The 27,226-nt window shown below is 35.7% G+C and overlaps 1 protein-coding gene across 5 annotated transcripts in view; it reads left to right on the plus strand.

Moving 5' to 3' along the window:
• LOC150101835 (uncharacterized) overlaps positions 1-27,226 on the plus strand; it is a 574,375-nt gene that overhangs the window by 296,291 nt on the left and 250,858 nt on the right. For all 5 annotated transcript variants that reach the window (XM_090400439.1, XM_090400440.1, XM_090400442.1 and 2 more), the window contains one exon: positions 19,612-19,685. In XM_090400439.1, coding sequence (XP_090256565.1) covers positions 19,612-19,685 — 74 coding nt within the window. The remainder of the gene's footprint in view (positions 1-19,611; positions 19,686-27,226) is intronic.

Raw genomic sequence — 27,226 nt, forward strand, 5'->3', positions numbered from 1 at the left:
GCATCGATCTCCTTTCCACCCAACTCCTCATTCTATGTGACAACTGTAATCTGTCTCCTGATCACTTTATAATCATCACTCTTGTAACTCTTGTAGTTCCATATATATCCTTTCCTCATATGGCTGGCAGCCATGCAGGTAATCACTTCATGGTGACTGAACAACAGGAGGAAGATTGTGCACCTGATTCATAGTGACTTCCTCTGATGCTGACATAATCAAATCCAAGACCCTTGATACTTTTGTGCCTTCTGTTACACTGCCTGAGGTAGGTGTCTCGCAAAAACTTAAATTCATTTACTTCCAGATGCTATCCTATCATACCAATCTATATTGCTATTAAAATCACCCATAATGATCACATTTCCCTATTTGATTTTCTAATTTGCTTATATATTTCATGGTTACTACCTTCCACATCATTGGGTCTATAGAAACATCCACCTAAGTCTTTCATTCTCTTCAAGTCTATCTCATGCCTCAAAACCACTGCCACTATTTCTCCCTTCCATCTCTAACTTGCATGGGTATAACTTCTTTCTATAATAAACAGCACTCCAACCTCCTTTTTTACCTTTTAGTTTCCACAAAAAATATCATACCCTAATAATTAAGGGGATACAAATCCCTTGTTGTTCAACTGCCAGCAAGCAGTTGAACAACAAGGGATTTGTATCCCCTTAATTATTATTAAGGACGCCAGAAAAATAGCCATTTGGCTTTTAATGCTTACTGGCAGTTGAACAACAAGGGATTTGTATCCCCTTAGTTATTATTAAGGACGCCAGAAAAATAGCCATTTGGCTTTTAATGTTTACTGGCAGTTGAACAACAAGGGATTTGTATCCCCTTAATTATTATTAAGTATGCCAGAAAAATAGCCGTTTGGCTTTTAATTTATGTTATAATATCATGCCCTGCCATCTCTATTCCTGTCAGAATGTCATCCTCATCTAACCACATCTCACTTATTCCTGCATTTTGTGAACAAACTCAATCAATGCAACAATTTTGTTCCCTAGCATTCATATGCAAACATAACAGTTCATTTCTGGATCTATAACAAGTTTTGCTGATACTTCTTATCAGATTTGACTTCTCTATGTCTTTCTCAAGTCATTTCCATTCCCTCATTACCCATCTGAGAACCCTCTCCAAACCCAGCTGCATCAAGCATTCTCATGCTGTTTCTTTGTCCACTGTGAGTCATCCTATTTCTCTGTCTGTCTGTCTTGCATACTTTTTTTTTCTCATTCTCTGCATTCATTCATAATGAAGAATTTATGGAGACACAACACACGTTACAACAGTTACTTTACTTAACATTAAGCAAGTAACAATCGACGTTTCAACCTCTGTATTGAGGTCATCAGGAAAACATATGTACAGGATACTACACTATACAAAAGTAAGATGAATCTAAATGTTTGTTAATCATTTATCCTAGCCTAACCTCTGGTGAGAAAAAAAATGAAATTACATTAAGCAGCTAAAAGTCCTCTCGTATTGGGATTTTCTTCTGTTTGGGGTTGTTCTGGTTGCTATATGGGTTGAAAATGAGTCCTCCACATTCTTGGAATAATTAATCCATTGTTGTTTAGATTTGGATGATGTTTCAGCATTTTACAAGCTTCTTTGAATTTTCTTTAAAAACCAGGTTTTGGTGCAGTGTAGGATTTGGTGCCTTTCCACTCAATTCTGTGGCATGTTTGGTAGGCCTGTTTAATCTGATAGGCCTGTTTTACCACAGTGGAGGGTTTTTTTTTTTTTTTTTTTTTTTTTTTTTTTTTTTTTTTTTTTTTTTTTTTCTTCTCTCATCAAAGGTTGAGCTAGGATAAATGATTAATAAACATTTAGATTCATCTTACTTTTTTGTATAGTGCAGCATCATGTAGCTTGTTTTGTGTACATATGCATGTTTTCCTGATGACCTCAATATTAAGTCGAAACGTCGATTGTTACTTGCTTAATGTTAAATAAAATAATTATTGTAACACATGTTGTGTTTCCATAAAATTTTCACTATGAATGCTGACCACCGTGTAACCTAAAAGAAAGCTCTGTATTCTTGCTACCCACTTCTCCATTCATATTCACCACTTCAATTCCTCCTTCCTTCCTTACTCTTCTGATTTTCCATGTTGCTTTTTACTTGTTCAGATCCATTCTCTGCACTCATTACTCTTTTTTAAAATATATATATATAATTTTTATAATACATATAATAATAAAATTATATTAATATAAAAAATAAATATAAAATTAATTAATTACAATTTACAGAACACATGAATGGTGAGTATTAGTCAGTATAACTTTCCAAAATTGAGAAAAATTAAGGCAATCATTTTTGCTAAGGTTTGGATTGTGAATGTGTGCTTCACAGCTTACTTTGTACAGTCTTTCCAGAAGAAAATAACTTTTATTATGGACAAACTGCAAGAACCTAACCTGACCAATACCTTCAGAACACATGCAATTTACAGACAAAAAATACTAGTTGTGGGCGGTAGATGGCGTTGATTGAGATAATTCGTAGTAAAGGTTTGGTGTAGTGGTTAAGACAGTTGTATCAGTTGAAACAGTTGTAGGTGTCCTCCCCGTGATGAGCTTCGGACTCCTTGGAGGTGTCAGGAATAATAATAATAATAGTATTACATAACAGCTATTTTCTTCTGATAAGATTCTACTGTACAAAGAAAGCTGTGAAGCACACGTTCACAATCCAAACGTTAACAAAAATGATTGCCTTCAACTTTCTTAATTTTGGAAAGCTATACTGACTGATACTCACCTTTCATGTGTTCTGTAAATTGTAATTAATTAATTTTATATTTAAAAATATTTTATTAACTAATTTATTTGATTGTAATTTATTTTTTTGATATCTATTAATACAGATGAAGCTATCTCCTGCAGGCTATACTACATATAATATCACATACTTTCAATTGAATTGATGTTCTTTTTATTATTTGTAATTGTTTACTTATAATTGTATTGATAATGGCTATGAAACAGCCAAAAATTCTGCAAATAAAAAGAATTAAATTAATGTTCTTCCATTATTAATTAGTTATAATGGTTTGATGTAAAATCATTGCTTTCATCATCTTTATGGATCTTGTTATGACAGAAAATGAACATAATATTGTTTATGATGGTCAGTATGAATTTGCAAAGGAGTAGGTCTTGTTTTAGCAATTTACTTGCATTTTATGATAAGGTAATGAATGTATTAGATCTGTAGTCTCCAAAGTTTTCACTGTGAGGGCCACATTGGGTACTTCAACACTGTTCAGCGGGCTGTAGTAACAAAAAAACTCTAGAACTAGATATATGAGTTTTATTGACAGCAGATAAAAACTGATTACAGAGTATGTGAGATTGAATTATCATATATTAATGACAATGAACACTATCAGCAAATTCTCATATTTTTATCACAAATTATAATAAAACCATTTATGTGAATGATGTAACTGTGTTTGTGTTTTTAAAATCTTATTAAACTCTGCTTCAAATTTTTAAGCACTAATTACAAGTAGTGATTTCAAATGTTCATCAGATAAATTTGCCCTGTATTTTGACTGGATATATTTCATTTGGGAAAAAGTTTGTTCGCAAAGATACATTGTCCCAAAAATAGAAATAAATTTACAAGCAAATATCTTCAAATTTGCTTGTAAAATTTTGTAAAATTCAAATTTTTTTTCTTCATTAGTTCATTTTAACTGACCTTTTACAGTCAGAAAGACCGTACCTTGGATACAGTTACTTTTTGCTATTCGGGAATATATTTTGAATACAATTTTAATTAATGCATTTGAAATCTATCAACACCCAGTGTTTTTTTTTTTACAGATTCTTATTGAAAAATTAATCCAATTGGCGGGCCGGATAAAATCATATCACAGGCCGCATCTGACCCACAGGCTGTAGTTTGGAGACCCCTGTATTAGATAATGGAGAATCTTATACAGTGATATTATTGATCTTTGCAAATGCATTTGATAGATTTCCATATGATAGGTTGTACTGCAGAGGATAAGAATAGATAGTATATTATATTATTATTATATGGGCACTTTCATGTGTCGAGGCTTAAGTTCTGTGAGGACATCATGTTGGAGGTTTAATGGAATATTTACAGCACTGGGAAAGGATTAAAACTAATTTTAAAGCTTCCAGTATTTCGTCTCCAGTCACTGAGATATCTTCAGGGATTACAAATACTTTTGTAACAACACACTCAAATACAATAGAATACTAAGTAAAACACGTGGGTGATTCTAAAGTCCTATCTAGGTGGTGCACCCTGTGTTGGAGTTTGTAGGTGGCCTAGGATGTAAATTGGGATCTCTGATAATGTTTCCCAAATTGTGGAAAGTTTTATGCAACTGTATTTATTTAAATTCAGTTGAGTTCTGAGTGCTGCTGCAGATTCTAAAAACAGTCTTTCTTTTTTGAATTTACTATGGTGGATCATGGTGGTTTTTCTCCAGGATATCTGGAGACCACAAACCACTCATCATCTTGGTCACTTGCCTCTGAATCTTCTCCACCACTTTCTTATCTCAAGAAACTCAGAAGACCAGACTTGACAACTTCCTTTTCTCTACTTGTTAATGTGTTCTTCAATAGCCAAGTAATCTTATGGGCTACCTTAGCAATATGTCATCTAAATCTTAACTGTCTGTCTATCTACAACCACCCCTAAATCTCTAGCTTCATCTATTTCCTAGAGTACAGTGCCATCAACGTGATACACAGTTTGTGATCTGTTTATCTCAAAATGCACAACCTTACATTTCTCCACATTAAACTGATACCCATTATCTTTTGTTCATACCGACAGCCTATTGAAATCGTCCTGCAAGTTCTCCACCTCACCTTCATTAACTATTACTCTTCCTAATTTCACATTAGAGCCTCCATAGCTCACTTAGTATAGCCGAAACCCATTGGTCAGAAAAACCTGGGTTTGATTCTCGTCCATGTGAGGAACCTTTATCTGGTCTCTTTCAACTAAAGGTGAGTTAGCCAGTCTCATACAGACATAGAGGGTTTTTTTTCGCTCAGAAACTCAGATTTTTCATTCTGCAGAACAGGCAAACCAGCCCTGTGAACACACACACATGGATTTGCAACCATGAATACTTATAACAATGTGGAAGAGATAGGGTCCTCACCACAATATCCTTACACCTGTAGTCAACCATGAATCACATCATGGTAATCAACTGCCTGGACAGGAGATGACACATGATGATGATGATGAATTTCACATCATTAGCAAACAACTGAATATTTCCTTTCAGGTTATTTCTTGTATCATTTATGTACAAATTAAACAGCAGTGGTCCCAGCACCGAACCTTGCAGCACACCACTTGTCACCTGTTTGATTCTGCCTCTCCATATACCACTTTTTGATATCTCTCCAGCAGCCACCCTCTTTATCCACCTAACCAGTGTCACATCCATCCCCATTTGTTCTAATTTGCATAACAAAGTTCCATGTGGTATTCTGTCAAATGCCTTTGCAAAATCTAGCAGAATCATCATGTAGCCACTTCCTTTATCCAACTCTGTTGTTACTCTATTATAAAAAAATTAGTAAATTACTAAGGCATGACCAACCCTTCTCAACACAACAAACCCATGTTGCTCCTTATCATATTTTTATCCACCCATTCTTGAATTCTCCTTTTAACTAATTTTTCCAGTACTTTTACCACCACACCTGGTAAAAATACTTTTACCACCACACCTGAGATACTGATTGGTCTATAATTTGCTACTGCAGTCTTGAAACCTCCCTAAATCAAGGGAATTATTTTCCTCTCTTTCCACTCGCTTAGAACTCTAACAGAGCTGAGACTTAAAGAGCCTAGTCAGAGGCATTGCTTGTTCCCTTGCACATTTTCACAAAACCAGAGCTGATATCCCAACTAATTTCATGATTCTGCAATATCCTAAAAATATCTAATTCATTCATCTCTGTTCCCACATTAGTGTCTGTCATATATGTCAAAGTAGTAACCTCACTAGGATGATATATCCTTGCTAAGTGGTCACTCAGTAACTCAGATATTTTATATGCATGTGTCACCTTGTGACTGTCATTGCTCATTAAGGTTAATCTTGCATAGTCATTCTTCCTTTTTCTTGCCGCATAATGAAAGAACTCTGGAATTTCCTTTAGTCTGCTTGGTTAGATTCTTCTTATAATCTGATTTTGCCTTCCTTGCCATGCTGGTCACCTTTCTTGCCTGAGCCTTTTACTGTTCATGAGTTTGCTGTTCACCTTTCTATTTATATACCCTTCACAGCATTTCTTCTTCTGCAGCTCATGCTTAATGATATTACTCATCCATCTAACTCTATCTGATTAACCCTCCTTACCTTAGGTATGCAATTTAATATTGTTTCCTCTAGATGACCCTTAACTATCTCCAATGCACTACTAACATCCTTCCCTTGCAGTGTTTTATGCCATGGCACAGATTTAAACTTCTTCCTGAGCTTGTCATAATCACCTGTCTTGTAGTTTCATATAATATTCCTCATGTTGTACAATATCTCAAGTCATGACTGGCTGGTCACTTTCACCAATCAGAGGCAATGTGGTCACCTTAGTTATAGATAGCTCTTTTGATCTTATGATCAGGTCCAGTACTCTCTCATCTCCTAGTCCTCTCCATCATATGCTGCCTCAAGTAATTATCTCTTAGTAGGTGTATAAATTCCCCTTTCCTTCCAGTCTATATCTCCATAGTTGAAGTCCCCCATAACAATCACTCAACCTGTACTGATTGTACTAATTTGATGATGCATTTCTTCTGGATCATCTGTGGAACTCCCCGGTCTATAGAAACAACCAACTGTATATTTTGTCTTACTGGCCTTAATCTCACACCAGACTGCTTCAAATGAACAGCCACCCTCCCACTTATCTCCTATTATTTTTTGCATCAATTCCTCTGCTATCATCAGCAATACCCCCTCTCTCCCATCCTATCTTCTCTGTCTTCTGTGAAAATGCTAACTGCTTCACATTCTATCCATGTAACTACATCATCTACTGTTAGCCAAGTCTTACTAATACCTATAACTTTTGGCAAGGTTGCACAACCAATGCCAAAAATTCCACTCTCCTATTCCTGATATGTCTGGCATTAGTATATAGAAACTGCAGCATCCCTTTATGGCCCCATCCATGTTTACTTCCTGAATTGACTACCCTATTCAATATTTTTGCTTGAGAGACTAGATTCCACACTTAGTCATCCTCACTTTCACATAAACCTCATGCTTCTACTCTAATTGCTTAAAGTTTCCTGAATTTGTGCTTAAGCATGCTCAGTGAACAAAGCTCTCCCTCTCTAGACACCTAATACTAAAACCATTTACATGCAGTCCATGGGCATTATACAAATCCTTCTTTCCATCAAACACAGACCACAGATCTACAAATCCTACATCACTCGTTCTGCATAATCTACGTATAGATTCATTAGCTAACAATGCCTTCCTCCTCAGTTTGCCTCTATCATAATGTGATAGAAGACTTACAATCTTTAACTTCTTGCTCTTCAGTTTTGCCTCTTCTAACAATTCCTTGACATCCTCCCTCATAGAATAATTCTCACCTCTCAAATCATTTGTGTGAACCAAGACAATCATTTCCTTTGTCTTACCTTTTTTGCAACCAGATAGTGTGACTAACATCGTGAATTTTTGCACCAGAGAAACATGATTTTGTTACAATTTCATTAAGTACTTCCTTGATCATTGAGTCTCTTTATATAATTTTTTTTCCCCTTAACTTGTTTTTCTCATTTGTTTGCACGATCTTTATTATTATGTTTGATCATGCTTCTTTCTCTTCTTGGCCCTGTTAATCTCTTGCTGATTTTTCGATTTTGCACTTTGCTCTGCAAAGGATAGCATTCAAGCAAGCCATTTCTTTATTAATGTCCATTTTGTTCTCCTCTGTTTTCACAGCCGCACATTTACATTAACATCATTTTCCATTATACTGTCGGTACTCTCCACCCTACTACCATTTGTTGCATTCTTGTCACCTAATTAGCACTCTTTTGAAACATTTAATTCACACTCTTATATTGGTTAGGTGATGATTGGCTTTCTGAATGATACCAGCATGTGTCGTGTATGATGCAGCAGTGTCTCTAAAAAGGAAGTTTACCAGTGGTGTGTCTCAGGATTCTGTTTTGTTCTTAGACCTTGCTATTTAACTTGTTTGTAAATGATACATCATGGGGACTGACTGGGGATCTTCAGTGTTTTGCTGATGATACAAAGTTGGGGAGAATTATAAGTAGCACCATTAATTCCATTTAGGAAGATTTTAATAGACTTTTGACTTGGACAAAGGAGGGGGGTTGTAGTTTTAATATTAATAAGTGCAAGCCATTTGATTTTGGAGTGCAGAAATATTAAGGCTATGATGTATATTGTACTATATACTATATTGATGGTGCTGTACTGCAGAAATTGGATGACATTTGGGAGTGATGGCTGACAGTAGAGTGAAGTTTAGAGGACATATTGCAAGTGCTGCTATGATTAAAAGTACACTAACGTATAGGGATAAGGAGGTGGTTGTGCCACTATATAAAGCACTTGTCAGACTGCACTTGTACTATTGTGCTCAGATTTGGTCACCTGGTTTTCAATGTGATGTGGAAAGATTGGAGAGGGTCCAGAGATGAGTGACTGAGACAATATCAGAACTCGGGAATGTCATCTATGGAGATATGTTGAAGGAATGTAGATTGCAGAGTTTGGTGAATAGGAGAAAAGAGGTGATATGATAGAGATATTTAACATGTTCGCTGCCAACTACGAGTATACTCGTAGTTGGTAAACCAGCCACACAAGCCAGCTACGAGTATACTCGTATGACGCTTACCGCCAGCAACGAGATTACTGTACTGACCTTGAAGAAGTGAAATTTCTCGGTGTACGGGAACAGACTATGCCGAAGTAGCATAGCAGTGAACGTGTTAAAGTGGTGAGGGAATTATAAAAAGAGTAGAAGGCAAGAGGGAAGGAACCAGAGGCCACCCCTGGAAGTTATGTAAGAATGTGGTGGAGAGGGGGGGGGGGTGAGGAGTTGATTTTTTACATGGAGAATTGTGAGTGAATGGAAAACATTATTGGAATAGATTGTTAATGCAGGGAATGTTAAAGATTTTAAGTTTCAATATGATAGATATGTTGTGAGTTTGAGTGAACCTCCCATGTTGAGCCTACCAACTTCATGGAGGGTGTAATAATAATAATAATAAAGTAGTTAAATCTGATATTAGAATTGGACATATCAAACTTAGCTCTTTGTGTTATGTAGATGAACTGGAACTCCTAAACAAATCCAGTGCAGGTGTTCAGGATTCTCTAACGAAATTGAATAACAGCTGTAACAAATTTGACATGAAAATCAGCAATAAGGAGACTAAAACTGTGAAAACAGGCAAGAATAAGCAGGAAGAAACATAGAAAACTTGAACTGCATTCTTAGTGGAGTACCTATGGAACAAATAAAATATTTCAAGTGTTTAGCTATATTTTTTAGTAAAGATAGCAATTAATTATCAATGGAAGAAGATAAGAAAAGCTAGTGTGACGGAAAGTTAGTTGAATAAATTTATATGGGATAAGAGTGAAATTACCTAAATACTAAACTAGCAATATACAAGACAGCTTTGAAACCAATGCTAATAGATCTGAGAGTTGGGTTAGAAATAAAGTAGTTGATCAAAGAGATTACAGATATTAGTGTCCTGAGAAAAATTAAGGGGGCGAACAGATAGTATCAATGGTTGAATCATATTAAAATTGAAGATAGTAGGAATGAACTTAACATTGTTAGCAATCGCCTAGGGATGCTAAGACTTTGGGTATGTGTAGGGGTACATGTGCTTGTGTGAGTATGACAAAATATATATAGAGAGACAATGTATAGGGGCACCTAAATTTTCTTTGCATAGGGGCATCAGATATTCTCAGACCGGCCCTGGTTGGATGCTAAGATAGCAACAAAAAGACCCTGAAGGAGACCTAGATCTAGGTAGATTGATTCATTCACAAGTGCCCTAGTTGACCAAGATATGATAATATAGTGCCCTGCCCTCTACTTTCTCCAGGAAGTTTGCTTATTCCAACAACCTGGAAATATCAAATGAAGATCAATAACTAAAAGTGACAGAAGATATATTAACAAGAGGTTTAGCTATGTTAATTACCTGTTTTAGAAATTGGAGAGTGCAACTAACCATAAGTAAAACAGAAGATCTTGTTTTCACCTCTATCATAAACAGGCCCATGATAAACTCAAAATTGAGATGAACAGTTAAACATTAAAGTACAACTCAAATCTTAAATATCTAGGGTCTCACTGGATATTATCCTGACATTCCACAAACATCTTTCAATACTTGTAGCTAAACTGGCATCCCATGACATCATTCAGAAGCTTGCTAACACATAGTGGGGAGTCCTGGCAGAGATGCTCTGTCAGCTTGGTCAATGTGCTCCTGCTGAATGTTGTGCACTTAAGTGGCTGAACAACACACACACACACACACACACACACACACACACACACACACACACACACACACACACACACACACACACACACACACACACACACTTCTAAGGTTAATAACCAACTGAACACCAGAATAAGAATCATTACAGGAACAAATAAACCAACCCTACTATGTTGGCTCCAAGTTTTGAGCAGTATTGCCCTACCTCTATGCAGAAAGTAGTTTCTTCAAAGAGAATATTAAAAAATCATGAACAATCCACAACTCCTGATCCACACTGATCTGATGGCAGGATGTCACAAACTTGGATCTGCTCAATCTGTCAAAACTGCAGAACAGCAGATAAATGAGGGATTTAATATTTTCAGTGCTTGAAAAGAAGATTGGAATAATACAGAGACAAACAAAAGTTTAACAAAGAAGTTGCAAAGGATTAAACTAGTCAATCATCTGGCTTTGATCTCCCTTATCACTCCTGGTGAACATTCAATTGTCTTTGAACTAGACAAGGTAGGAGCACTGCATACTTGTAGTCTTGAGGCATCATTCCAACTCTGGCTTGCAACTGCAGTGCACCCTTGACTCACATCATGTATGAATGCAGTCCACAAGCCTTCCTTGGTAGCCCATCAGACCTTGTGGGTGTGCCAAGAAAAGCAGCTAAGTTGCTGATGAATTTGGACATAAATTTATGATTTAAATGACGACTCACTATATGGCTATGTGTAATGGTTTATTCTTATAATTTATATATTTAGTTCCTTAAGATTGCTTTACATTTTAATTGTACTGACTCTTTACTCATAACAGTAAATAAATTATAGAGTATATAATATAAGCTGCCACAACTGCTGTACCCATTTTCTGTCTTTCCCCAAAACCATAGTGGAATTCAGAATGCTTAATAGCTAAGCAAGCCCAAAACAAAGCTTGGAGGTATCTTCCACAAATTCACCACCACACAAACTTACTCTTAAATGTTGTGTGTATGTATGTCTATCTGTCTGGACACTACAGAGTATGTTCAGGCATCAGAATGAAAAGGACTCCTGGATCACTTCACATCATCAGAGCAAGAAACACTAAAGAGGTCTGAGACACAATCTAGAAATGAAGGGAAAATAATCCACTCCCATCCCTATCCCCCAATCCTGGAACAGAATAGATGTGCAGTTGGTCATTCAAAACATTTGCAGATACTCTCATGGAGAGTTTTGCCAAAACATTAGAAACTTCTTGTCTATACAAATGGTTCAAAATTTGTCTCTAGTGAAGTCTACAACAGACAGCATAAATATCTAATCAGATCCTACTAGAATGTACCAACTATACTGCAGAACCTGTTAAATTACATAAAATTAAAAATTTTACCAATGGTGCATTAAGATTCAGGAAACTCTCTTCAAACACTCTCTTGTATACCAATAACAACATCCAGTGCTTTCTCAGATCCAACATCTGTTCTAATGTAAGAAGGCTCCATCTGGACATTTGCCTGAATGTCAGGATCAGGAGAAATGAGAATGTAGATGCTTCAGCTAGGTTAGCTTGTCACTTAAGATATCATCATCTGCCTGGCTCCTGCATGTATTGCAGGCAGGATTATAAGATAGGAAAAAAAATCCCATCAGCAAATACCATAATATAGAAAAAAAACTATAACAATATAAAAATATAGCAATTTTTATGAGATTAAGTGGAAAATTAAATTAAGCTTTGGCTGTTCAGTTAGCAGTGTGGTAGCAAGGTGATAATACACAAACTTTACCAGTTATCATGGCATGGGAGGAAGGCAAAACAAAAAAAGAGTGGGCAAGATCAATCTAATACCTATTCACAAAAAAGAAAGTAAAATGGACTGCAAAAATTACAGAACAGTAGCTCTAATGAGACATGTGGGAAAAGTACTTATGATGATATTAACAGAAAGAATAAGGAAACTAATACAGAAAATCTGGAAGACAAGCAATCAGGATTTAGAAGAGACAGAAATACTGTGCACGAAATACTAATGTTAAGATTAATTGTGGAGAAAGCTCTGCATAAAAATAAAAATGTTTATACCTATTTTTATACTTTTAGAAAATATTTGACAGTATACAAGGGTGGTCTGAAAAGTTATTGGTCTCGACCATAAATGGAAATACTATTGGCATGAGTTTTTTTTTTTTTTTTTATCTAAGTTGGCACATCTCTCATAAGCATCCATGTGAAATTGCAAGTCATTCTATCAAGCAGTTTGTTTTATACAGCTGTCTGAAGCAAAAGTATTATTATCTGTATCCCTTGAAATGGATAAATTGAGTATTGTGTGGTTATAAAATTCTTTTTAAAAGAAGATTTAATGCCAAAAGAAATTCATTTGAAGTTCAGAAATCTTTATGGGCACACTTCTCCTTTATTTTGGACAATTAATAAATGCGCTGCCGAGTTTAAACGTGGCCATATGAGGATGATCCACGTGAAGGACATCGAAAAAGTGTAACAACACCAAAAATTATTAATCAAGTGCACGATATGGTATTGGATGACTGGCGAGTCAAAGTGCATGAAATTGCTGAGACTATAGGTATTTCAAAAGAACATGTAGGATATATTTAGCATGAAGAATTGCAAATGAAAAAGCGTTCCGTAAGATGGATGCCACATTTGCTCACAGCAAATCAAAAACACACTCGCATGAAAATCTTTGAAAGTGCTTGGAGCGTTTTAACAAGAATTAAACTGATTTTGTGCATCAATTTATTACTATGGATGAGACTTGGATTCACCATTACACATCAGAATCCAAACAGCAGTCAAAACAGCGGACAGAAGCTGGTTGTTCAGTGCCAAAGAAGAAAAGTAGGAAAGGTCGTGGCATCGGTGTTTTTTGATGCTAAAGGCATTTTGTTTATTAATTATCTTGAAAAAGGTAAAACAGTAAAAAGGAATATTATTCCGATCTTTTAACCAGCCAGACGAAAAAATTCGTGAGAAAAGACCTTGTTTGCTGAAGAAAAAATCGTCTTTCATCAGGACATTGCACCTCTTCACAAAGGTGTTTTGGCAATGGGAAAATTAAGGGATCTGCACTAGGAATTGTTGGAACATTCACCCTATTTCCCAGATTTGGCTCCCTATGACTTCTATCTCTTCCCAAAACTAAAGCTCTTCGTCGCTGGTCAGCATTTTTCTTTGAATCAAGAGGTGATTGCAGCTGTAGAGGGGTATTTTTCAGATCTTACTGAGAACCACTACAGGGATGGGATAATGGTGCTGGAGCATCACTGGAATAAATGTATTAGTCTTAAGGGAGATTATGTTGAAAAATAAAAATAATTTTGAAATTATGAATTCGTTTTTTTCATTATTAGGCTGAGAACTTTTCAGACCACCTTTGTAGATCAGAAAGTGGCATGATATGTCTCTTGCAGAACATCATTGACAAAGCAGAGGCTCCTGTGAGAAACTGTGAAGAAGTAGGAAGATGGTTCCAGACAACAAGAGGCATGAGACAAAGAGACCCAATATCCCCAAGCATCTTTAGCCTACTTTTAGAAAGAACAATGGATATCATAAATGCAAATTGGATATGAATATCTGCAAATTGCAAGATGACATAATCATTATTGAAAATTATGAAAAGGAACTAAACAGAACAGTGTTGAAGCAAAGCGAAGAAGGAAAGTTATATGAACTGATAATGAACATTCATAAAACAAAAACAATGATATTCAGAGAGAAGAGGATGAAAAAGTAATTAAAGATCAATAGACAAGAACTGGAAGAGGTTAGGAACTTCACATAACACATGATTTAGACTGTAAGAAAGAAATAAGATCCTGAATTACAAAAGCTAAATAAACCTATAAACAATGGACAAGATATGGAAAAGTAAATCAGTGAGCCTTCCCATAAAGCTGAGGCTGCTGGAAACATGCATATTCAAGTGCTCTCTATGGCTATGAGTCATAGGTAATGGGTAATGGTCAAAGACTCTGTGAGACGAATATTGAAGAATCTTTCTATAACAATAGAAAGATTCTTCGAATTGGATAGGTACAAAAAAAAAAAAAAGGTAACAAATGAAGAACTGTATTGCAGAGTAAACTACAAAGTAAATCTGATGCAAAAAATAATTCAAAGGAAACTAAAGTTTTATGGACATAGCTACAGAATTGATAACAGTAGAAAGATCAAAACCTTGATGTTTGGCACAATGGACAGTATAAATAGAAGAGGACAACCAAGCTGAGAGTGGGTAGATGATGTGAAAGAGTGGCATGGAAAGAGTTTGCAGGATTTGAGTCATCTGGTGGTATACAGAGAGACTTAGCAAAGGATAGTGAAACAGGCATTGAACCCATGGGCGATGATGATACTCATTTAGCAGAGGGCTTATAGAGAGGAGTTGTTCTTGCTTGAATCTTGTTCTTACAGGAGTTGTTCTTGCATAGATTATATTAATTTCTCATACCACTTCCTTTTGAAGGGCGATGATATGTGTGAACATTGTTTATCAGTTTTAATAGTTCAACATATTTATTGTTATTTCTCAGGTGCCTTCATAGAGTCAAAAACCCACTGCTGAAGCTCTAACCATTGCCCACATGATATTTATCATACTTCTTGAGCTTATTCACCAGCAAAGTACTCACAGCCACCTCTAGCAATCCATTCCATCTGTCCCAAGCATGCCAAAAGTGGAAGGATGAAAAGGAGATCCAAAAATTTAAAACCAAGCAAAGCATTTATCAATAACTTTATTGGGGGATGAAGCAGTACCACAAAAGTAGCAACATCTGGTAGTAAACCCTTCTGCACAGTGAAGGCAATTTTAAAGAAGGTGTGAGTAGGGAGAAGCTTTAATGCATATATATTGGTCACACCTTTTTACCATTACATCATCCCTGAATGGTATCATTTGCTTGTTGTCACCTTATAACATATTAAAGAGAAAAATTGAAACAGGCTCACTCCTGAGGACATGCCAACAAAAGATCTCACTACACAAGATATCCACTATTTAAAAAAAGTAATGAAACATGCACTACAGAGGATCAAAAATGTACCTCCAGACCCATTAATAGTTGGGATCAGGGCTGTGCCAACCCGAGGGTGCAAGGGGTGCACCTCACCCAGGCAGCAACATTGATAGGGCGGCATTTTATGTAGCTAATATCTAATTTGGATTATACAATGCAGTATTAGGGGCGGCCGATAAAAGTTTGCACCCAGATGGCAAATACCCTTGTCGTGCCCCTGGTTGGGATGGTTATCTCGATTCCCCCAAAGATAAAACAATTAGTATCCTTAGTAACCTGGAGGGAAGCTAATTTCATGATGTTCTGATATTTTTTGTGATGAAGAAGAAATGATGGACATTGGCTGTCCGCAATTCTCCAAAAAAGAAAAATGTTTCTATCATATCGGCCCTCTTCTTCCTATCCACCAGACTCTGCAAATTACTAATTATTACTAGATTACTACTAAATTACTCTGCAAATTATTACTAAAAGAAAGAGCCATAAGGCTTCATTTCGGCAATGTAAAATTACATAGGCAAAGTGGATGCTAGATCCATCATGATTTCAAAGTCGAATGTTTGTGGAAACTATGAAAGTGTCGCACTACTTAAGTAGTGTGTAGTGCAAGTTAAGGCAACTTGGAGATGCCAAGGATTATATTCTCATAAGCTCTCAGGTAACTTATGAGACTTTCATTGTTTCTACAAACATTTGGCTTTGAAATAATGTTGGGTCTAGTATCGTATCTGCTTTGCCTGTGAAATTATAATTGTTTATTTTTGGAATTTTCTATTTAATATTTTTGGACTGGGGTTGACCATGGATAACCGAAACCATGGATAGTGAACCTACGGATAAGGGGGGGGGGGGCTATGGTACTACATCACAGTAAATCGAGCAAGCTAACTGGCTCACCTCTTTCCTAGCATCACAGGAATTCTGTAATGGTCAGCTCCTCTCCTGTCAACAATATAGTGATATAACAGTCTATTAAACACTCTGCTTCAGTGCAATTCCTGAAACATCTAGTTGGTTTCCACTTTTCCCTAAACTGTGGTGGAATGCTGATTGTGCAGCAGCCAAGGAAGCATAGAAGAAAACTTAGTATCTTTCCCAAGTAATTCACAACCAAACTCGTTGCTTTCAAATGTGCCCGAGCAAGACACATCGATCATCAGAGCAAAAAGGAATCCTCTATCCAATACACATCTTCTATAACAAGATCAACCAACAGCAGTGAAGTCTAGGATAAAATCCAGAAAAAGAAGACCTACCGCTTACTCAATCTATCCTTGGCCCAACAGTAATTGCTGACACTTTTGGGGAGATTTTTGCCAAAGCATCAGCAATATCTTCTTATTCCCCAGAGTTTCTTGCCCAAAAATAGAGATGCTTAAATGTTGCTCAACTGCTGTTGGACCAGATAAAATGCATTATGAGATGATCAAACATCTATTCCATTTGCTAGGAATCAACTGTTGTATCCATTCAACAAAATTTTCTGTAAGAACGTGTTTCTGGATAACTAGAAAAAGGCAATTATTGCTTTTGCTAAGCCAGCGAAATATCCAAAATTCCCAATAAATTATTGATCAACTGTTTGTATAAGATTCCAGAAAAAAATAGCTAACTTCCCTATTTTATTATGGTTTCTGGAGAAAAACAACTTGTTTTCCAGAACACAAGCTGGTGTCCACAAATATCACTCAACAACTAATCACCTGGTCTGACTAGAAGCATCCATTAGAGATACCTTTCTAAAATGCAAGCACTTAGTATCAAATTTCTTTGATATGGAAAAAGCATATGACACTGCTTGGAGATTTTTGCAACTTATGCAACTTTGCTCTCAGAAGGAGCTTTCATTTTTTTTTTTACTCCATTCAATCTCCTGTATCTCCTAGGGGAAAATATTTCATGTGTGTTCGTAGCACTGGTTTTGCCTATTTTGTAGGACAAGAAACTTGTGTTTCTGGGAGAAATAAACCTTCCACCTCTATATGAGCCTAGCTAACTCATCATATGATTGAAAAGATCTGATAAAGGTTTCTCATGTCATAGGAACCCAGGATTTGAACCCAGGTATTTCCAACTAAAGGACTCATCTATACCAACTGAGCTACACAGGCTCTGTGTTAAATCTAACCTCCAGTTTTTCTTAGCATCAACATATTACAAATATTGCTTCCTAAACATTCAAGAAATTGAGCTCTCTCTTGCTAAAGATTTTGCTTTAGCTCTGATAATTCTGTACAAATCTCAACTCCATCCAACCAGATTGCTACTCTTGCCCATAAGAGCTCCCTAAAAATTCATGAGTACAGAAGAAAGCATTTAGATTAATTAATTATCTGATTCACTCTATATTCTCTCTGACACTCACATGCACACACAAGCACAGATGTTCACTTTCTGCCTGCTTGCATTTCCTACAAATATTTTCAGAGTCAATGTTCATCAGAATTAGTGTTTATTAATTCCCCACTATCCTCTACAGCTATTAAATGACATACAGTAGCTATGCAATACTCCTTCATAGTAGAACATCAAACTTGCAGAAAAAAAAAATTCTTCCTGTTCATTCATTTCTCCTTGTCTTTTTAAACAGTCTTCCCCCTCTTATTCATTTCCTAAAGAGTATATTCTGCAGGTATTCAGATCCAGTGTTACAATTTTCTAGTTTTTCCTTAACGCTGTATCCATCTATGGTATTAATGTACTATAGCTCTTGAGCATGGGATTACCATTAAAGAAAGAGAGAGAGAGAGAGAGAAAATAATGTCATGGAAACCTGTTACTTTAGATGACATGAATTAAGTAGGTAATAGGATGAGGAAAGGTGGATAGAGAGAAGAATAACAAATACCATTTATGAAATTGGAGAAAGTGTTTTGGCATTACTAGAAAGTAAATTATACTTGATAAGAAATTATATTCTTATTTTTTTATTCTTAACCCAAGAATGACCAAACTTTATGTGAATATATAAAAAATTATATCTGCAATTACTTACTGAAAGAAATTACTGTTATAATATTGTGTACTAACAAATGAAAATTGCAGCTTATGAATCTTAATTTTAAATGTTCACATTTTTCACTGCTTTTATTTTTTTGAAAAAAAAATAAAAAAATTCTGCTGCTTTTTTTGCCATACTTTTAATAAACCTTTTAGTTTTTCTTATGGGATCCTCATAGAAAAAAAATTACAATGGATATTTATTAATGTTTTTTTAATTGCCATAAACAAAGCACTTATATAATTTAAACTTTTTAATATTATTAATCTTACATTGATTTTCCTGTAACTTTTCTTACTATTGCTAGTTAGTCGACCTACTTTTCCCAAGCTTTGTTGTTTGCCATAGTGAGGTCACTTTGTGCATTAGTTTTCTTTCCTTTGGGTTACTGATCCTTTGACACAGTTTAAACTGCCATACCTTGTGTGAAATGGTTCACTGTAAACTAAGAGATAGGATAGAAGAAAATTTCTTTACATTCTAACATCTCTAATTTAAATTAAATATTCTCTTTTTTAAAAGATAACCTAACATAATTTTCTGAAGAATGTTTGAGAGAGGTAAGGATGAATTCAACTTCAGTAACAGAAATTGTAGCCATAAAATATTATTTGAAGTTTTAAGTCAAAGAAATTATAAACTTGTTTCACCTATTTTTGACATTGACAGCTTTTCACCAGTCAGCATGTATATTTATTGCTCCAGACATATTTAATCATTTTCTGTTTAATGGAAGATATTTTGCATATTAATTTTTATTATAAAAGTACTTTGCCATAAAATGTTTTCATTTATTTTTAACATAGAAATTGAGTCTGGTCTTTCATGTATAATAATATGTAAAATAAATCTCATACAGTACATGTTTTTCCATTATTTATTGCATTTTGTTTTGCTGTAAATGTGATGTTTAATTAATATTATTTGATGTAAATTGCATCATATGAGTGCATTTTCTATATGAGGAGCTTTTGTAACTAAAGCTATGAAATTTTCCCTAGATTTAAGCAAATCCATTGAGACATTATCACATGCAGTTAGCAACTCATCGCAACCATCTTGTTATCAAGAAAAGGTATTATTTACAATGGTTTAGAAGTATTTAATTTTTTGTTAAAATTTTATTAAAAGAAATCCCATTGATTTTTAATGAGAATGAATTGAATATTAAAGCAGCAAAAATTTGAATGATTTGTATCTAGTTTGAGTAAGTTTAATTTTAAATTTATTCCTACTAAAATAGCTAAATTATAAAGTTTCATCTTATTTGTGGGTATGTGTAGAATTATTTATTGACATTTTTCTTTCTGTCCTTCAACAAATAATTTATGGAGGTATCCTGCTATATCTACTTATATTTGGAGATTATATTACTCTTACAGATATTTATCTTGATATTTGTTTTTGATATTTATGTAAATAAATAAAAATCCACTAATGCCTTTACATTTCCCAAAGCAGCACTCTTTTAGATCTAAATTTTGGAAATTACAGAGAGTGATGGAAATTGGTCTTTGTCATCATGACAAGTTGGGTGCATTTCTAATCAGCATGAATTGTGTTTAGGTTTTTACTGTCAGTATTTCAAAGTTTTGGAGTTTAAAAATTTACCATAAGGTAGGCATGGATATGGATTCATTTCACAGAAATTTGTTGGTGAAGGGAAAGTTTTTGGATAAAGGATGGAAAGTTGCTGCTGCTGTGATGAGCAAGTCAATGAAAAACAGGAAAAATAAAACAGATTGTTACTGCACAAAGCCTTAATGACATCATACCTGGACTTTTATGCATAAATTTAGGGTTTTCTTATCATTAGAGAAACCAGATATGATCCAGATCTAAGGATGTAAGTAATATCAGGACTGTGGAATATTAGTTATAAAAAGAGTTTCAGAGAATGTAAATTGCAGAGCTTTGCAGACAGTCAGAGGAGAAGTAATGTAATAGAGACCTTTAACTTTGTGAGTAGATTTTATCATCTTAATACAGAAAATATGATTTGTAGAGTGGAAATGAGATGGACAGAATGAGATGTCATCCCTAGAATTTGTATAAAAATTTGGCAACAAGAAAGATTAATAAGTGGATGCTACATATAAAATGGTGGTTAATGCTAGAAGGTGATGTGAGTATTGAGAGGATGAATGAGCATGCTGACCGCATAGAGCTTTGTTAATAATAATATGATAATTCCATGATAAGAGATGTGAGTTGCATTCAGGAATATGATTTTTACCAAATATGCTGCACTATAAACTTAATTTTAAAATGGTTTAGTTCTATTTATTTCTATTTTCTATTAAATAGTAATTATTTTAATTAATTATTTGATCAATTAATTAATATTTATAAATATATTTAATTCATTTTAATTTGTTAGTTTTTAATTAATTGTTTTTAAATCTATTTTCCTATTGTTTAAAGATTGAAATACCAGTAAAAGAGTAATTAACAAAATCAAAACTTTTATAAGTTTCACAAATAAATAAATATGTCACCATAAGAATATAGATTTTTTTTTGTTTTATGTATTTAAACCTGTTTATTTAAGTCATATTAAAAACATAATAAATTAAGCCACTCTTAATAATAATTATTATTATCATCATCTGACCTCCATGGAGTCAGAGACTCATCATGGGAGGTACACACTATTGCACACAATGCATATCCAACCGTGCCTTAAACTGATTCAATGTGTCTACATTCACAACATACTCAGGCAATGCATTCCGCTCAGTAACCACTCTCCATGTAAACAATTTTTACTCACTCCTCTGCTCACACCCTCCTTATACAGTTTCCAAAGTTGGCCTCTTGTTCTATTCCCTCTCCCATTCTATGAAAATCTCTTCTATGTTAACTTGATAACAACCGCTGGCTAGCTTATATACCTCAATCATATCCCCCCCCCCCCTCCTTCTTCTTCCTATTCACGAGGCTTTGCAACTTACATTCTCTCAATCTGTCCTCATACTCCACATTCCAAAGACCACTGACCACCTTTGTGATTCTTCTCTAGACCTTCTCCAATATATCCTTGTCACCAGGAAAACCTGCAGACCAAATCTGTGCTCAATAATCCATATGGGGCCAGAACAAAGCCTTATACAAGGGCATCATAACCTCTCTATTTCTGCATGTCAGGGTCCTCCACATCATTGCCATTATCCGATGTGACATTTCCACACGTGAAATCTGCCCCTGAATTTCAGGTCCTTGTTTACCATCATTCCCAGATCTCTCATCTCCTCTACTTTCCTTTAAAGTTTTCTCACTAAGCGTATACTTTGCATCCTATTGATGCTTACCAAATCTCAAACCTAACACTTTTCAACATTGAATGACAGTTACACTTATCTGCCCATTCATGCAATCTATTCAAGTCCTCCTGTAAGGCATAACAACTACTTGACTCTGCATTGCTCTCCCCAATTTTGCATAATCTGCAAACAGCTGCATATTGCTATTTAAACCCATCCCAATATCATTAACATACAAATTGAACACCAATGGTCCCAAAACTAACCTCTGCAATACACCACTGGTGACCTTCCTCTTTCGGGATACTGCATCCCCATATGCAACTTTCTGATACCTATCTGACAGCCAGTCACTGAATCAACTCAGAAGTCTGTTATCCAATCCCATCTGTTTTAATTTATTTTATAGTTTGTCATATGGCAGTCTATCAAAAGCTTTTGCAAAATCCAAGTACACCACTGTATATGCATCTCCCTTCTCCAAGATATTTGTCACTGTGTTATAGTGCATAAGTCAGTCAGTAAAACATGATCTCCATTTAACAAACCCATTCTGATAACCACACAGAATACCGCTGTTATCAACCCATTTCTGTATTCTACTACTCACCAACCTCCCTAGTTCCTTCACCACAACTCCAGATATACAGATTGCCTATAATTTGTAACCACCTTTATACAGTGGAACAATTTTACCTTCTTTCCACTCCCTTTGAACCTGTGCTGTTGTAATACTCTTAATAAGCAGGCATGCCAATTCCCTGGAACATTTCTTAAGATGTGTGATGATATGTCATCAAATTCTATCACCTTATTTACATCAAGGTTATTTATTTCCTTAAATACCTCCTGCTCACTCACAATTAAGCCATCCTCTTCTATGTCCTCTACACTTTAAGTTACTCATGATGCCACCCTGATCACTGAATACCTCAACAATGTCTTCTGCAGCAGTTACCATTCTATTATTTTCATCCATTAATATCATCTTACCACGATCAATCTTCTTCTACTTGTCACTTATTTAAAAATCTCTCTCTCTTGAGTTTTTTTTTTGCCTGATTTGCCAATTTTTGCTCATACTGCACTTTTGTTTTCCTTACTGAGTCACTCTCTTGGCTTGTTCTTTATACTGTTCATGTAACTGATTATTACCATTATTAATCTTGTACTGCTCCCAAATACCTTCTTCTTTCAGATTTCATGCCTAAATTCCTCATTCATCCATTTTACAGCTACCATACTCAACCTTTTAGTCTTTGGAATATATTCACAATTGATGCTGTTATATATTTCTTTGTCAGTTCCCAAGCAGCATTTATTTCCATACCGCTCAACTCCTAATTCCATGCTGTAGATCCAAGCTGTCTCCTAAGCTTGTCATAATCACCAGCTTTATAATTCCACATATTCTTTCCTCACAAAAGTCTGCTTAAGGCTAACCACCACCCTGGTGATCACTTCATGACCAGTTGGAGGAAAGTGTGAAACCCAATTCACAATTACATCCTATGATGAAATGATCAGATCTAAAATTCTCGATCCTCATGTACCCTCCTTTACATGCTGCCTGAGATAGTTATCTCTCAAAAACTCGAGGAATTCATTTTCTTTTTTCCCAAATAAGGAAAATGAATAAAGGTCTTTCAATTTTGTGAATGTGACTTCATGGAGAGGAGAGCAGTTGATGATGGGGAGGAGAGACTGACTGTAAGTGAGCAAGAGGTGTATGGGGAGTTGAGAAAAACTAGATGTAAATAAGGCTGTTTGACTTGATAATATATCACCACTTATTCTGAAGGAATGTGCCATGGAATTGATGCCATCCTTGACATTTTTTTTTAATATGAATATTGCACTGGGCCAAGTGCAATATTCTTATTAAAAAGTTCCTAAGGAGTGGAAGGAGGCAAGATTGTGCCACTTCATAAAAGAGGTGATACTTGGCTTATTATGGACAGACAAAAAAAAAATCTGTTGACATCCACCTTAGAGAACATAGAAAATACATTCAGCACTATCGTTATGGCAAGCAGGACTAGCAGACCATGCCTGGAATATATCCCTTCACATGGAATCTGATGGAAGAAAACAAACTGATGATTTTCTTGATGACTTGTGTGAGGATAGAAAGGACAAGAAGAGAGATGGGGGGGGGGGGTGCTGATGATGATATGAGGCAAATTTTGTCCACACAAAGTGGAAATGCAAGATGTAAATAGTGTTCCTTATCCACTATCCCCCCCCCCCCCAGATCTCTTATTATCTCCACCTCCAACAATATATCCTCACCAAGCATAAATTCTGCATCCCATTTTTGTTTTCCAACATTGAACTCACATCTCCATTCCCATGCCCAATCACTCAATTTATTCAAGTCTTCTTGTAAGGCCACAACATCTTCACTACTCTTCATGGTTCGTCCCAACTTTGAATCATCTGCAAACAACTGAATATCTCCATTCAAATCTTCACCAATATCATTAATATACAAGTTTGATAGAACTCAAGCATCAAACTATAGGCCTATCTTTGTGTATCAGGTGTTGTAGTTAAGTTGTTGAAGAAGCTTGTGAGAACTAGGATTCAGAATTGGGTTGACAACAATGGTATTATCTTTCATGGACAGCATGGATTTACTAAAGGGAGGTCATGTTTTAGTAATCTACTTACATGGACAGAGGAGAAGGATACACAGTAATATACTTGGATTTCGGAAGGCGTTTGATAGATTACCGCATGATAAGTTGATAGTCAAACTGGATTAGATAGGGTTGGATATTAGATTGGTGAATTGGATTGGAGACTGGCTGTCTGATAAGTATCAACAAGTTGTTTATGAGGGAGCAATATCCAGGAAAAGGAAAATTACTAGTGGTGTGCCTCAGGGGTCTGTTTTAGGGCCATTGCTGTTTAACTTGTATATTAATGATATCGGTGAAGATTTGGATGGAGATATTCAGTTGTTTACTGCAGATGATTCAAAGTTGGGATGAACCATGAAGAGTAGTGAAGATGTTGTGGCCTTACAAGAAGACTCGAATAAATTGAGTGATTGGGCACAGGAATGGAGATGTGAGTTCAATGTTGGAAAACAAAAATGGGATGCAGAATTTATGCTTGGTGAGGATATATTGTTGGAGGTGGAGATAATAAGAGATCTGAGGGTGATAGTGGATAAGGATCACTATTTACATCTTGCATTTCCACTTTGTGTGGACAAAATTTGCCTGATATCATCATCATCACCCCCCCCCATCTCTCTTCTTGTCCTTTCTATCCTCACACAAGTCATCAAGAAAAACATTAGTTTGTTTTCTTCCATCAGATTCCATGTAAAGGGATATATTCCAGGCATGGTCTGCTAGTCCTGATTGCCATAACAATAGTGCTGAATGTATTTTCTATGTTCTCTAAGGTGGATGTCAACAGATTTTTTTTTGTCTGTCCATAATAAGCCAAGTCACAAGTACAGGGCACTTCATACACTCCTGGATGTAATAAAGGAGAGAGTTTGTCTATAGATGAGTGGATGAAAGTTGCCAATTTGATAAATGGTTTAAATATGGTGCAGAGCTGATATTTATTAAGCACTAAATATGTTTTTTTATAGTATAAACAGTCCTACATGTAACTTGCTAAACATTTGGCTGAATTACTAGCCCATCCCCCCCCCCCCCCCCCAAATTAATTCTTCCTCTTTTGTAAAAATTCTGTCCACCTGAAAAAAAAAAACACAATATTTTAAGAAGTTCAGACACATTGATTAGGTTCAATATTATTTCACTCTTTAGCAGAGTGCCATTAACTGAAACCCTGGATTTGTTAAAGTCATATTCTCTGCTTGACATATTTAAATTATTCAAATTTATACAGTTTATGCTGGTTAGGTTGCATGAAAAGGGAAGGTATACAAGCAACTAGACATGACAGTTATAGGCTGCCCCTTTCTTATCCTTCAGCCAATTTCTACATACACATGCCATCCACTCAATTAGAAAAAAACTTTATGTAAATCTATGTAAACTTCACTTACACATTGTATATGCAAAATACTTGGTCATGTGCATCACCACTTGTTCTAGGCAATTATGTATTTGAGAATGCTGCTGTGGTCAGTAATCATCAATAGTGTTGATCACAATGGGAAAAAACAAGGAATCTTTTAGAGTTCGATAAAGGGCTTATTGTGGATACCTGTGTTGCAGGAACCAAGATTTTGAAAACAGCAATGCTGACTGGTTTCTCAAAAGATGAAATATCATGGGTGTTTAATCATTGGAAAAATAATCCACATTGATTGTTAAAGGAGTGTAACTGTGGTCCTAAGACTGTCTGTCAGGAATGAGTTTGGCATCATCTGAGAAGGCTTGTATGGACAAACAGAACTTTCTATGAGCAAGCAGCAGCGCCGAAGCGCTTATTGAAGGCTGTTCCAGACCCATATCTTACCAAACCGTGTACAGGGAATTGAAGAGGATCAGTATTGGAAGTCTCACCTATACAGAAACCACTGATTTCTGTGAAGAACAGAAAAGTTTGTCTACAGTGGTGTCAGGAACACCGTGACTGGACACTATAAGAATAGAAAAAAGTTGTGATTTGACAAGTCACTGTACACTTAGTTCTGTACTGATGGGAGGCAGATAGTGTGGTGGGAACCACATGAATCAATGAATCCAGCCTGCCTTGTAAACACAACTCAAAGTTTTGGAAGTGTCATGGTGTGGGACATGTTCTGTTGGTACAGAACGGATCCCCTGATATTGCTGAAATGTTGGGTGTCTTCCAGGGAATATCTGAACATTGTTGACAGTCAAGTTCCATCCTGCAATGTTGACTTTTTATCCAGCATGAAATGATTGTTTCATGGACGACAATGTTACTATCCAGCATGCAAGAATTGTTCAGCTGTGGTTCACCGAGCATGGCAGTGACCTCCACCATCTTCTCTGGCCGCCACAAAACCCAGATCTGAATCCCATTGAGAATGCATTAGATATGTTAGAAAAACAGATCCAGGAGCAAAGTCCTTTTCTTCCAATCTGAGCCAGTTAAGGGACTGCTGGTGAATGCCTAGTATGTTATAGACATAAATGCAATCCAGCACCTTGTGGAATCTATGCCAAACTGCATACGTGCTGTAATTCAGACTAAAGGAGATCCAACATATTTATATAAATATGTATTAAATATAAATTTCTAATTCAACAGACAGTATGTGTAGAACATTTAGAAAATCAAGCAATGAATACAGCCACTCTCAAACCAGTCGTTTGGCTGTGCTATGTTGATGATGTGTTTGCTATTTGGCCACATAGTTCAGACACATTGCACTTCACAATGCAACAGG

This window comes from Typopeltis vanoorti, chromosome 11 (assembly GCF_054136105.1).
Source record: "Typopeltis vanoorti isolate ZY-2024b chromosome 11, IOZ_Tvanoo_1.0, whole genome shotgun sequence".
Lineage (NCBI taxonomy): Eukaryota > Metazoa > Arthropoda > Arachnida > Uropygi > Thelyphonidae > Typopeltis > Typopeltis vanoorti.